The 15,892-nt window shown below is 37.5% G+C and overlaps 1 protein-coding gene across 1 annotated transcript; it reads left to right on the top strand.

Annotated features, from left to right (window-relative positions):
• Positions 1–1,336: 1,336 nt before the first annotated feature.
• Positions 1,337–9,470, top strand: LOC138316730 (uncharacterized). Its single transcript, XM_069258389.1, has 2 exons — positions 1,337–7,716; positions 9,093–9,470. Exon 1 carries the CDS (start codon positions 1,337–1,339, stop codon positions 7,298–7,300), a length of 5,964 nt encoding a protein of 1,987 aa, XP_069114490.1. The 3' UTR covers positions 7,301–7,716; positions 9,093–9,470.
• Positions 9,471–15,892: the final 6,422 nt, after the last annotated feature.

A 15,892-nucleotide genomic window follows, 5' to 3' on the forward strand; every position in this document is an offset into this window, starting at 1 on the left:
CGGCTTGCGATCTTGTGAATTTAAAAGAAATCCGAGTGATATACGTAATGAAATAATGTACCTTTTATTCGGCAAAAGTATCTGGCCATGATTTATAAGTCGAAAGTCCGGGGGCGTAGCTTGCTCTATAAAAAAGCCCGGGCTTGCACATAAAAAATCCTAATATGAGTTATTCATTGTCTTGTAAAGTTAAAACATCTATGTAGATCCGTCAAAGTCTTGAATGTAATTTAAAATCAAAGTTAAAATAACCTAAATATATAAATGATTTATCTAAAATCAATAATGCTGAAATATACCCGTGCAGTTTGGAAGTCGGAAATGGAAAACTGAAGTCGTAGCCGTTTATTATGATCAACCTCCTGTGTGTTTAGTGCTTGTGTTGTTTGATGCGTTAAAGCCGCATGATCCGTATCTTTCAGGGTCTGTAAAACAAAAAATGACAAGATATGGTGTAATAGCCCTAAAAAGTTATGAACTTTCCCCAAATTACAAGTCTAGAAAGTTAAGAGGTCCAAAGATATAAATATACAAAATTTTATTTTAGACTTACGCGCGGTCCGACAGAAAGTCAAAAGTTAACGCCTCCAAAGCTTAGAAATGCTACTTTGCGCATGTCCGGAAATAAAAGTTGTTTACCGCAATGGAGCGAGCTTTGCAGTGAAAGCTCGCCGGCTTAGAATCAACTGCTGATTCGAAGTGAATAAGGAAATTATATCAACTAAAAAATGTTCTGAATTGCTAAGAATATTATATGGAAACGAATTCGAGCTATGACAACAACTATGATTTGTGAATGATCTACCAAAACCACATAAACTGACTTCTCTTCGTCTCTATAAGGTGAGTGGGGCCCCGAAGGGGTACGGGTTATATTCTGTAAGTGTTTGGTCGCTTTTTGGAATTGGTACCATAGTAAAATAGAGATTAGAAACCAGGAAAAGTGTTGATAAATTGGGGGAACATATAATAGATTTAATCTCGGATTACAACAGAAGCAAATTATACAAATGAAATTGTGTTGTTACAGTTGCGCTGAAAGTTGTTCATTTGTCAAAGAGTTATTTCCCTTTGAACGTAAGCTCGCTTATGGTGTTTTCGCGCCTTAGAGAACTCTTCAACACTGTAAGGTAGAAAGAGTGGCAGTCATGAATGGAGAAGAACGCTGATACTTGTAAAGATAATTTGAGAAGTTTATGAGGCCATAATTCTTTTAATTCGTTACGTCGGAATAAAGTTGCCACGCACTTTAAAAGAAGGGTTGTGTAGTTTGTCGCCCTACTAATAGTCCCGTGCAGGTACAGTAAAAGAATTTGGCCTCGTATTCCTGCTCAACATGGCTGGCAAGTCTGAAAACAATGAAAAGCCAATGGAGCCTGATGCCGCTCGATCAAGAAGGCTGATTACCATGACTGAAAAAGCAGCCGAACAATTTAGAGACAGTGTGGAATCATATCAAAGGAGACTACACACTGCATGGTGTAAAATCCAAGCATTAGTGGATGAACGTTCGGAACGTCAGAGCCCAGAACTTTTGAAGAAAACTCACACATCTGTATGCTTAGAGTATGCTAGCTATCGTCTAGTCTCCAATGACTATGCTTCTTTCCTGGACAGTTCAAGATGTAAGGAGGGTGAAAGACTCTTTGAACAACATAATGATGAAGACAAACACCATGATCATCTAGTGAACCAATTTCTGGAAGAAATCGAGACTAAGAGGAGTCAAATATACCTTGATGATAAAAAGTCAACTTCTGGGAGGTCGTCAAGGTCCTATACAAGTTCAACTTCATCTATCAGAGCAAGGGCAAAGGCTAAGGCTGAAGCAGCCAGGGCGGCGATACCATTCACAGAGAAGAAAGCACTGCTTCTAAAACAGCAAGCAATAATAAAAGAACAAGAGGCACTCTCAACAGCTCAGACAGAGCGAAAACGTCTTGAAATTGAGGCAGAGATGCAGTTACTACATGAGCAAAGGTTATGTGCTGAGGCAGAAGCGGAAGTGGAAGCCTTGGAAACAATGGACAAGTGGGATATTGATGAACAAAGTAATCGAGTAAATGACAACATAATTCCATCAGATGTGAATTCCACTGAGCGCGTGAAGCAATACGTTGAGTCTCAACAACCTCAACCTCTTCAGCCTATGGCAAGTGGTAGTAATCCTCATCCATACTCAGAGATGGATTATCAGCAACAAGCATTAAACCCAGCAGCAGAAAACTTTGTTCCCTCTAATATAACAACTGAGATCTCCAGATTTATGCTAAGAAAGGACCTGTTATTTTCTAGACTCACAGCCTTTAACGATTCGCCAGAGAATTTTCTGCCCTGGAAAGCTGGATTCTTGAATGTTGTTAAGGAACTTGGTGTTTCTCCAATAGAGGAATTGGACTTACTGGTGAAGTGGTTAGGACCAGAGTCGACAAAACATGCAATCAGCATCCGATCCTCCAATATAAGCAATCCTGAAAGAGGATTAAAGAAGATATGGGAGAGACTAGAGGAGCGTTATGGATCTCCAGCACTGATTGAGTCAACTCTTAAAAAGAAGTTAGCTGCACTACCGAAGATAACAAAAGATTACGCGAAACTGTATGAACTTCACGACACGCTGATGGAGGTATCATCTGCCATGGAGAATGAGAAGTACGCTTCACTTCTTAGTTATTTCAACTCGTCAACTGGTGTTACACCTATCGTCCAGAAACTTCCTCATCATCTTCAAGGAAAATGGACTCACAAAGCAACAAAATACATGAACTTGCATGGTGTTGCCTACCCACCATTTTCAGTATTTTGCGCCTTTATTAAGGAAACTAGCTCTATGCTGAACAACCCGAGCTTCATATATGATGATTCTTCGCATGTCACCAAAAACGACACAAACAGGGGCACAAAATCATCAAGACTGAAATCACTGAAGACAGAAATTGAAACACCCAAGGAGGTACAGCCAAAGGACAAGATCAAACCTAAATGTCCATTTCACAACATTGAAGGTCACACTCTCAATGCTTGTCGTACATTCAAGTCGAAACCCTTAAATGTGAGAAAAAAGTTCATCAAAGACAAGGGCTTGTGTTTCAAGTGCTGCGAAAGAACTGACCACATTGCCAAAACATGTCAATCAAGTACAAAGTGTAATGCCTGTGATAGCGACAGTCACCCGTCGGCCCTGCATGTTCATGGCGGGGAGGGTCAATGGAAGACCGAAACCAGCACTACACAAGGAGATAAAGGAGGTGATGTCGTAAAATCAGCATGCTCTAAAGTCTGTGGTGAATCACACTCGCCTGGAAAATCATGTGCCAAGGTAGTACTTGTTCAAGTTCATCCAAAGGACTTTCCAGAGAAAACCTTTCATATGTATGCATTGATTGACGATCAGAGCAATCGTTCCCTTGCCAAACCAGAATTCTTCGATATGTTTCATGATCGAAACTATGCTGAAGTTCAGTATTCTTTGTCTTCCTGTGCAGGAGTAACAGAATGCTCCGGACGCAAGACAGAAAGATCTGGATTCATCATTAAGGATTTGGAAGGACTCGCATCGATTGAACTACCCAGTCTTACGGAGTGCAGGGAAATACCAGATGTCCGTGAAGAAATCCCAACACCCAACGTTGCCCGTAGCCATGCACACCTTCAAGACATTGCATCTAAGATCCCAGAACTAGACAACAAGGCGCAGATACTATTGCTAATAGGACGTGATTTACCTGAAGCACACCACGTGCTGGAGCAGAGGACTGGTAGTAGGGGATCACCGTACGCGCAACGACTCCAACTTGGCTGGGTCATTGTTGGCGAAACCTGCCTGGGGCAGGTGCATAAATCAGATGTCTTCAACGTCAAGAAAACCTTCGTATTGAAAGATGGTAGACATTCTATGTTTCCACCCTGTGAAAATCAGTTTGAATTGAAAGAAAACAGAGGTTGTGATGATGTGTTCAAAACAACGAAGCATGATAACAAGGTTGGTTTGTCAGTGGATGATAAACTATTCATGGACATTATGGACAGAGATGTAACAAAGGATCACAACGGCAACTGGGTTGCCCCTCTGCCTTTTCATGCTACTCGGCCTAAGTTGCCTAACAACAGGAATATGGCCTTAAGAAGAGCGCAGAACTTGTCAGTTGGTTTAAGGAAGAATCCTACCAAAAGACAACACTTTACAACATTCATGAAGCGAATGTTTGACAGCAATCATGCGGAGTTAGCTCCCCCTATGACTTCAGATGAGGAAAGTTGGTACCTTCCTATATTCGGTGTTTACCACCCAAAGAAAAAGGACCAGATACGCGTGGTCTTTGACTCTTCTGCTAGATTCAATGGCCTGTCCTTGAACGACGTTTTGATGTCTGGCCCCGATCTCACAAATAGTTTGCTAGGAGTTCTTATGAGATTCAGACGAGAACCTATTGGTATAACAGCAGACATTCAACAAATGTTCTACGAGTTTCGTGTGGAAGAAAAACATCGTAATTTCTTGCGATTTTTCTGGTTTAAAGATAACAACCCAGACCTTGAGCTCATAGAATACCGAATGTGTGTACACGTTTTTGGAAACAGTCCGTCACCTGCAATTGCTACATATGGCCTTCGCAAAAGTGCAGAAGCAGTGGAGGAGATCTACGGAAAAGACGTGTCAGAATTTGTACGTAAGGATTTTTACGTCGATGATGGTTTGGCTTCATTTCCAAGCGCAGAAATGGCAATTGATGTGATGCGGCGTACGCAAGGCGCGCTGACTGCTGGAGGAAATTTGCGTCTACACAAGGTAGCATCGAACAGCAGAGAAGTCATGAATTCCTTCCCAAAGGAGGACTTAGCAGGAGATTTGAAAAATTTGGACATTATACAGCAGGGATTGCCCCTACAAAGGAGTCTAGGGATGACATGGGATTTGAACTCTGATAACTTCAAATTCATCATACCAGATGAGGTAGTCATGAAGAAGTTCACGAGAAGAGGAGTTCTGTCAACACTCAACAGCATATTCGATCCACTAGGCTTTATCTCTCCAGTAGTGGTTCATGGAAGGATCTTAATGAGAGATATGATCACAGAACAGACGGATTGGGACGAACCGTTAAGCCCTAAATTCAAAGAGGAGTGGGAAAACTGGTGTCAATCCTTGAGAGACTTGAAGGACTTATCAATTTCTCGAACATACTTACCAACTTCCCTATCCAGCACCTTACAGAAGGAAATACACATCTTTTCAGATGCTTCAGAAAAGGCAATTTGTGCAGTGGCCTATATTAAAGCAATAGATGTCAATGGAGACAGCCATGTCGGATTTGTTATGGGAAAATCCAAGGTATCACCAAAACACGGCCACACAATACCTAGGTTAGAACTATGTGCAGCAGTCACTGCCGTAGAACTTGCAGAGATTATATCTGAACACTTGAGCTTACCAGTTGAGCTAATGAAGTTTTACACAGACAGTAAAGTTGTGTTAGGTTATATCAATAACCGCGTAAGGCGCTTCTATGTGTATGTTGAGAACCGTGTCAACAGGATTTTGGCGACGACAGACGCTGAGCAATGGAATTACGTGTCAACAAAAGACAATCCAGCTGATCTTGGAACTCGACCAACTTCATCTCATCTGCTAGAGAGCAGTGCATGGATACAAGGCCCAGAGTGCATTTGTACCAGTAAAACTGACACGGACCAAGCATTTGAGCTGCAGTTTCCCGAAAACGACTGTGAAGTGCGTCCAGAAGTGTGTTGTTTAAAACTCTCTGTTCAACAACACTACGATCTTGGTACTGAGCGGTTTCAGAGGTTTTCTGATTGGGAGAGGTTGGTACGTGCTATCGTGTTTTTGAAGAGACGCGCACAAAGACTATCAAGCCATACTGCTAGCACAGATCCGTGTACATCAGCCCATGAGGACTTACAAACTTCGGCCGAGAGACTGATAATTCTACAAGTTCAGAAGGAGATGTATGGCAAAGAGATTGACGCTTTACTAAATCATAATGAACTACCAAATGACAGCACCGTCCTCAGTTTGAATCCATTCATAGATGAAAACAACATTCTCAGGGTTGGAGGACGCTTGAGCAATTCTGATCTCGGAGTAAAGGAGAGGAACCCAGTATTAGTCCCTGGACGTCATCATATCGCAACGTTGTTGATTCGCCATTATCACAGCAAAGTCAGCCATCAGGGACGACACCTTACAGAAGGTGCAGTACGGAATGCAGGATACTGGATAACTGGGATGAAGCGTGTAGTTGCATCGATACTACACAAATGTGTAAAATGTAGAAAACTACGGAGGAACACTGAATACCAACAGATGTCAGACTTACCTCGTGATCGGTTAGTCCCCGGACCACCATTCACTTCTGTTGGAGTTGACTGTTTTGGCCCATGGCAAGTTTCTACTCGTCGCACAAGAGGCGGAATAGCAAAGGCTAAACGATGGGCAGTCCTCTTCACTTGTTTGTCTACGAGAGCGGTTCACATTGAGGTGATAGAAGAAATGTCTTCCTCAACCTTTATCAACGCTCTAAGGCGCTTCACAGCAATTCGTGGGAAAGTAAAGATATATCGCTTGGACAGAGGTACAAATTTTGTCGGAGCCGTTGATGAACTAGGCATCAACATCGAGGGTGACAAAGTCAAGAACTTTCTGTCCAGTGAAGGTGCGTCTTGGATATTCAATGTTCCACATGCTTCCCACATGGGAGGTGTTTGGGAACGTATGATAGGCGTGACCCGGAGGATTCTTGATTCCTTGTTGATGGATGTGCCAGGTGGTGGTCTGACACATGAAGTCTTGACTACCTTTCTAGCTGAAGCATCTGCGATAATTAACTCGCGTCCACTTGTACCAGTTTCATCCGACCCAGAGAATCCATATCCGCTGAGCCCATCTGTTTTGCTCACTCAGAAAATTGATTCAGTGGTTGACATTGAGATACCTACAGATGTAAAGAATCTATACCGCGCACAATGGAAGAGAGTCCAGATATTAGCGGAAATGTTCTGGAGGCGTTGGAGGTCAGAATTCCTTCAGACCTTGCAGTGTCGTCGAAAATGGACCAAGGAACAGAGGGATCTGCATTCTGGAGATGTGATTCTGTTGCGAGACAAGGAAGTAGCTAGAAACTATTGGCCTTTAGGTGTTGTTACAACTGTTCTTCCGAGTGGAGATGGAAAGATACGCAAAGCAAATGTTCGTGTCGTAGCAGAGAACGGCAAAGTGACGACCTATGCGCGTCCAGTGAATGAGATAGTACTTCTTATTCCATACCAGGATACAGACTAGACTAGATCTACGGTTCTGATAAATTCATAGACATAAGTGAAAGGAACAATATCGTGTATGTTTCTCTAGTTAAAGACATTTGTCAGTTTCACTTTAGTTGTTTAATTTAGTTTCACAATGTTTGAGATAATTGTGTCAAACTTAATTAGGATTCAGTTTGGAAATATTTAGAATAGTAGTTAAGATTATTGTAAGAGAGTGGTATTGTTATACCAGACGGGGAGTGTGTTGTTACAGTTGCGCTGAAAGTTGTTCATTTGTCAAAGAGTTATTTCCCTTTGAACGTAAGCTCGCTTATGGTGTTTTCGCGCCTTAGAGAACTCTTCAACACTGTAAGGTAGAAAGAGTGGCAGTCATGAATGGAGAAGAACGCTGATACTTGTAAAGATAATTTGAGAAGTTTATGAGGCCATAATGTAAGTTTTATATGTATTACATGAACTATAATGTTAAAATATGTTTCGATAAATAAGATTACAGTATTGTTGTCAGAAATTAGTTGATAGAAGCCCTGGCATTTGTCGCGATAAACAATGCCATGTGGCCTAGGGTCTTTTCTGTAAGTCATTTCGCCCACAATTGTCCCTATTTACTAGTGTAGGTTTTGGGTCGAGTTGACCATACGTATGTTCAGTGTACCGAGAGTGTTTATTATATTGAACGCTGTATAGAGCTAGAAATAACGAATTTCCTGTAAGGATTGTATAGTATTTGTAGCTAGGAATTACATTAATTGAAGTGAGTTATGTTTGTATCGCATTTAGTCAGATAATTAGGTAACCATAAGTAGTATAACAAAGTGTATATTGTTATCATGATTAAGGCATGTTTCTAGTCAGTCATATAACAGTTTAAGTACTTTTCAAGTACATTTCAAGTTTACTTAAGTACTTTTCAAGTACATTTCAAGTATGTTGTATTGTGATATTTTAAGTCTATAGTCGCATTGTAGATTAAGTCAAAATACTCAGACAAGGTTATTTCTGTTTGTTACAGTCTTTTACTTCGTTACGTCGGAATAAAGTTGCCACGCACTTTAAAAGAATTATAGGGTTGTGTAGTTTGTCGCCCTACTAATAGACCCGTGCAGGTACAATTAAAGTAGTACTGACAAAAAAATGTACGTGTTTCCTTAAAAGATGATCACATTCTTCAGTGTTATACATATACGATATACATGTAATGTTAGCTACTGTTACAGGCTTACAGCGTCAGGAGTGTGATATCTTTTCTGATATCTATTTGTGTATTGATGTATATTGGTGAAATATATCCTTTTACTGCATGCTATGGATATTATTGTATTAAAGAAGCCACTTTCAAACTTATTTCATCAGTGTTCGTGTGTATAAGATTGTATTTTTTTAGACTTACAGTCACTTAGTCACGTACTCGTTATCCTATCTGCTGGTCTTAATTATATAAAATTCACACCAATACATCATAAGTGGTGTGAGTAAAGAATAGTAATTGACTTTTTAAAATATGTATTATATATTATGTCCAATATATTTAGGCTACATAAATTCTGGCACTAATTAGAACCATTACTCTTCACATGAAAATGCCTAGACCTCTGTAATTCAATAAATGACTAACTTAGTATCTAGTGAGGTTTGATTTTGATAAATGTGTTCAAAAACTGTGTAATTGTTATAAATTTGTGTTTGACAGAAAACAATTGGAACTAGTTTGATTTACATGTAGACTTACACTGAAAGAATATGTACATGCATGTATACAGTATTTATCTATGTACATAACTGACATTTACTCCACATTTTCTTTATAGAATATATGGGACCTTCAACCAGATGACAAGAGTGCAAGATGTGATGGCAGCTCGCCCAAAAATAAAAGGGAAAAACAACTACATGTATCTCTGAGATCAAAACTGACAGTAAAAAATAAAGCCTGTTTGTAATGTACCCATTATGAACAAGAAAGAAATTATTTTCAAGAAGGAAGGACAGAACAAACCTAGCATAATTCTTTACTATTATCACCAGGATATTTTCAAATTATACATTTCTTCACACAAACAAATGAAAAAAGGAATAATAATGATTATTGCATGTTTACACACCTAGTGTGTATAACTTTTGAATAATTTATATGGGACAAGGATGTAATTCTAATTTATGAACAATAAACCAATTAAAATAATATATGTCATTTGTCTGAGTTGTTTAATTATGTAGTGTTCATTTCAGAAGTGTTCAAATACAGAAAATAAATAGCAAACAAGACTGGAGCTAGATCAAAGGTTATTTGGGTCAAAAGTCAGTGTCAAATCTCAAGATATTGGCTCTATAGATATACATATATCCCTATGTGTAATAAAAAAAATCTTGTTGTGTAATACACAGATTGCACATATATATAAGAATATCCATATATCTGTAGAGACAATAGCCTGTGATGCATGTTGTTAAATTGCATTATTCATTTTTGACTATTTTAAGTTGCAAAGTTTTGATTGATTTAGAAAGGAATAGACTGACAATAACTTCTAATTAGTCCAGGTCAATCAAGGTCTAATACATGTACAAGCTCTTAGCAACTTCACATAATTAGTGTTTGGAGCAAGATCACACTAAAGGAATTAGGATTGCTTGAATATATAAAGATAAACTATCAAAATACAACTAATAAAGTTAGATTTTCCACCAGGTTAGACTACATACATCCTAAAAAATGAATTCTACTGCAATTACTCTGATGACATTATAATCACATGCTATGGTCAGCTTATTTGCTACTGGATGCTATTTTGAACTCCAGTCATTTTTCTATTGACTTAGAATTCAATGCACAATATGTGTACATGACACTACAATGCATATGAATGTGCTATTTGTGCATGAATATGATTGTATAAGAAACATCTAGGTCTTTTATTATGCATGTCTCTGATTAATTTGATTCAGAGGCAAATTCACGGCTGGACATCATATATGGTAGCCATATGTACATCACAAATTTAACTAAGGGATCTGTCTTCATTATCTACACAGAAAATATATACATAATTGCATGTTAGACATTCAGAACTTTTAACACACATTAAACCGCCTTATTGCAACCTCAACCCCATTTTTTTTTTTTTTTTAATTTTCTGTAATCCTTGAAATCATATAACCAAATGTTTATAGTTTCACCATAAATTTATCATCATGTTTTTAACGAACATGGAGCTTTTCCAACATAAATATCAGAAATATACATAAAATAACACGTATTAAGTTTTATACTGGTTTATGGCGGTACATGGTGATTATTTAACTAATAGATATGTATACACATATGACATTGAACAAAAATGCATATTATGTCAAGTTTGCTCTCCGTGCTTATTTTACTTGATTTATTATTATATTTCATTTGGACCTTTATAAAACAAGTTATATGGTTATCCAAGGCAAGTCAAATATCGTCTGAGATATTTATTTTAAAAAAAATATCACCAGAGTAGAAAACCATTTTCGTCTCTATATAGTACGATGTGTCTTGTCTATTTTATTATTTATCAACACCATTATTTATATATCTGGTACATTTTTGTACAATTTATTATCTTGTCTAGTACGTTGTATGGTATCGCAACACGTATTTTATACGAAGTTTAAATACCGTTCCCACAAAAATCCCTCCGGTGGCCCCCGGAAATTAGGCAAAGCATAGTCAACCGATCGCCGTATAGTAAACACTCAAAATGACCGAATGGAAGTATTGTTTACACGACGTTAATGTATATATATTGTTCTGAGGGACTCTTTAACTTCATCACATAACAAAACATTCACTTGTTCATGATAAGTAACAAGTTCTTCCGTAGAAGTTCCTGCTAACATGAACGACACACTTTTGACTGGGCACGCCATTTCGTTTGGTCTGGAAAGTCACGTGATCGTCTACGATTGAAAATGCATATTCAAACACTCTGGATATCGAATTTTTAATCATTAATTTCTTTTGAACTCGGGACTTTTTGGATGTGTAATTAGGGGAAAGTTGATAACTTTTTATAATATATGTACCCTAATTTTCTTTTGTTGATTTACGGACCCTGAAAGATACGGATTATGCGGCTTTAATACGGACCCTGAAAGATACGGACACAAGATGGCTTTTTCAAGCTTAAAACGAAAGACACGCAAAGTCAAAAGGACGAGAGATGAAATATCGAAAAGTGACACCTCGCAAATTATAGTGACACAGAGTAGATTCTACTTAAATATTCCGTTAAAACCTGCCTATATTATTAGGCTTTTTATTTATTTTTTACCAAATATAAAGTCTATATATTAGACGGGAAAAAACCTTATAATATAGGCATGTTTAGCGGACTAGATTCTTTTCAGTCATTTAAATAGAAAAAGCCACCTTACCTAGATATGGGATTATTGTTCCAAAATCCCAACCCATAGTAAATGTACAATTTACTGACACATACTCTTGTTGGAACGATATAGAGAAATAAAACTTCCCGTCAAGATAGACTTTAAGAAGACAAAATACTTTTTCTATCAGTGCGACTTTAATGCCTTATAATATGAGGCGCTGTTTTTATATTCATACATTTTTTCACATATATGTATAATTCGATTTTTACACATGAAAAAATTCCGTAACGTAAGAAAGTTCCGTCAATCTATCCTCGAATCCCCTTAGAGTCACTCAAGATACATGTAGGACTTATCATGAGATTTTCATACACTTTGTACTAAACATTAACGCATAATTATCAGGTACATGTACAGGTAGAAAACAGGCCTATGCATTTGATTTTAATAAATCTAGTTAATCAGTGCAATACCAAGCATTATCAAACATCATTTTCGGGGCTAAACAATTCCTTAATACCATTTTCCGTCGGGGGGGGGGGGCCCCCCCCCCCCCCCTGAACCCCCTAACCAGGGCGCTGCCCTGGACCCGCTGGGGGCCTAGGCGGCCCGCAGACCCCTCGCCTGGGCTTGCACATGTAAAAGACTCTAGCTACGCCCCTGAAGTCGTCAAAGCAACGTTAACCCCTGTAAGTTTTCTAAAAAGGAAACAAAAACTCCGGAAATGGTAATATTTCTAATGTTATATTTTTCCGAAAATATTCTTCAATGCTAAGTGGATATTATGATACGGATATGTTTACTTATTATTTTTTGTCTTTGAAGAGACATTGATGAAATTGATAGTTTAGTAATTAAAAAAGAATTATAAAAAATGATACTCAGATTCTGAACGGTTTCATTTGTGTCGAAATCGTTATTTCAGAAATAATTTAGATACATGTACAAAATTTATTACATTAAATTTATTCCAATTTCTTTATTATTTGGTTTGGATCCTTCAATCACAGCATCTATGAGTGGCCTTGGCACTTTGATTTAAAGTAATGACTGGTACATGGAAATCCATACCTGAAGTATCAACGTGGTGCATTCTATTGAATATTTGTTGCATTTACTCCATCTAAATTGTAAATGATTATATACGATCTGTGCAACAAAGTTGACTAAACGTTTAAATTGATAGTGTATTTGATAACCTTGTTAGACTTATTTGTTTAATTTGTTAGCTTCAGAGCCTTTCATCACTGAATATATTCCTTCTCTATAGCAAGCGACTATACAAGTGTCCTCGCAAGCAACTATACATCGCCAGTTTCAAACAATGCAAGTGACTATACAATTTTAACTGATCATCCTACAACTTCAAAATACGATTAAGTAAAAGATATTTTGTCCATTAATATGTATTTATGTGTTTGATATTGTTGGATTCATTTATAAACATGTGATGGTGCTTGAAATAATGAAAGCCAGGCAGAATACCTTAAAATAGCGCAAAATATTAGGCGGGTGTCTCAATTCTTCGATGATGAACAGCAGATCAACTCACGAAAAGTGTCCGACATGTTAATACTGGTTAACCCACAACATTTCATTAGTCACTGGTAGTTCAAGTTGCTATCCCTATGGCAAGCCAAGTTACTTTTTATTCCAATTTCCGATATCGGGAATTCTAATTTCCGATATCAGAAATTCAATTTCCGATATCAGAAATTCTAATTTCCGATATCGGGAATTCAATTTCCGATATCGAAAAATCAATTTCCGATATCGGGAATTCATATTAATTTTGATATCGGAAATTCTAATTCCCATATCGGAAATAAGAAAACAAATTCTGATATGGGTAATTCTATTTCCGATATCGGTATTTCAATTTCCGATATCGAGAATTCAATTTCCGATATCGGAAATGAAGTATAATCTACAATGCAAATAATGAGTAGAGAGAATTTCCGATATCGGGAATTGAATTTCCGATATCGGGAATTGAATTTTCCATATCGGAAATTGTTTTCTAATTCCCGATATCGGAATTAGAATTTTCGATATCGGAATTAGAATTTCCGATATCAGAATTAGAATTTCTGATATCAAGAATTTTTGTTCTAATTCCGATATCAGAATTAGAATTTCCGATATCGGAAATTCAATTCTGATCCGATATCGGAAATTCAATTCCGATATCGGAATAAATGAATAAAAAGTAACTTGGCTTGCAATATATCCCACTGTAGTGCAACTAGTACGGCAACGATGTTTTGATCCGTTTCCGGTATCGCTTCGATATACGAGTACCGAGTAGGTAGGTTCCGACTTGTAGAGTTTAAAGACATTGTGCATGGTGTTACAGACCGATATTCAGCTCAAGTGTTAATTAGATATCCTACCTTGTATTAAGATCGTGATTTCACGCAAAGTACTCCTATTTATCATACAATTATGACACTTACATACAGCTTAATGCGAGTTCCTAGCAAAAACGTTTAAGTTTTCATCTGAATCTTGCTTATTATTCAAGATATTCACAAAATATGACTGAGAAACAAATTATTAGGTTCATATGTATCAATTTGATTTGCACTTTGCTAAATTTGATGAAGAATAAAGAGTGTTTGACCAATTGTTTATATCGTTGTGTCAGTCTTTGCGCAACGGTTTTGATCGATGATATTGCGAAAAAGAGTTTGAGATTGCAGCGGTTTGGTATGATTTTATATATCTCCATGCGTAATAGAATCTAACCGTAACGTATCAAGCATTAGTTAGTTTATATAGTTATAGACCCACCAGAGTGCCCATAGGCCATTTATAGACGTTTTAGTGACCTAGATAAAAAATTTGTAAAAATCCTATTCTACATTAAACACGCGTAGTACAATATCGTAAAATAGGATGTTTACCGGTTTTATTATCTAGACCCCTAAAACGTCTAAAATGGTCTATGGGTACTCTTTTGGGTCCACGATTACATTATAATAATGTACACATAAATATATAAGCTGTAAATAATTATCAGATGCCTAGCTGTGACATTAATTACATTTGTCCAGTTCACCTTTCAAATGATAGTTTGCCGCTGTCCACTCGGTCACACTGACCAATGCATAAAAATCCGTATATTTTGTCATGGGTTGTATAACGTATGAACTTAATTAAGGACTACATGTATGGTTTTTGCCCTTTTTGTTTCACGAATACGTCATATCTCAAATTCCTAATTAAGGTTGAAATTCAAACATCGAGTACAAAATTCCTTGATGCAATTAGATATAACGGTTGTATAGCATTGCGGCTGCAGTTTTTATGGTAACCATGCATCCTAATATGATATATATAAGTTACTTAAAAACAGAAACTGGAAATTTTGTCAATTATTTGATATGCTAAATATAGAAAACATAGAGCGCATCATTAAACAAAACTTATATTTATCTTATAAAGATGTAACTTAAGTGCCTGTATTTTTCAGTAAAATATTACATGTATGTACATGTGCATGTATTTAATTTATGTTTCTGATTAACTCAATAATTTTATTTTTTATAAGCTGCAAATAATTTCACTGCTCTCCTGATATAACTTCGGTTTGTCTTCATAAATTTGGTATCAACTCAAGCTCATAATCCAGGTAAAATACATAGTATGAAATATGTTAGTCGAAAAATTGAAATTGAAGTACGCATGTAGGAGGGAATCCGTCCGTAAATATTCGAGATTTGTTACAACTGCTTTGAATAATCGTATATTGACGTATAACCTACACTGTTCTATGCATCTGTCACAATACGGACAAATACTATTTTATTTTTTTACCGGGATCTTTTCTTGGGTAGCTATGCTTTAACCGAGCTGAGTGAAAACAGAGGCCTTGGTATACATTAAAACAATCTAATAAATACAAAACATATGTAATACTACAACATAGGTGTGTGGGGCACCGATACACTTACGATGTTTATCATATTGGCTTATCAGTTCGTTTTTCCGTGCACCGTCCGCGTTCACGGTTCAGCGCGTCCCGCGTCAAATGTCACATCTCGAACACTTCTCAGAATTCTACCGTGGACACCGGTCCCATCATCACAGGCACACCATGACACGAAGCAGTCACTTTTTACACACGTGTGGAGACGTCCAGTTTGGAAGATGTCCGAGCACTCTCAAATATCCACTGCTCCATTACATTACTCCGCGTCCTTCTCTCCCTGTTTCCCGCGTCGCGCACCGGCCCACTATAGAC

This window comes from Argopecten irradians, chromosome 2 (genome assembly GCF_041381155.1).
Source record: "Argopecten irradians isolate NY chromosome 2, Ai_NY, whole genome shotgun sequence".
NCBI classification, from domain to species: domain Eukaryota; kingdom Metazoa; phylum Mollusca; class Bivalvia; order Pectinida; family Pectinidae; genus Argopecten; species Argopecten irradians.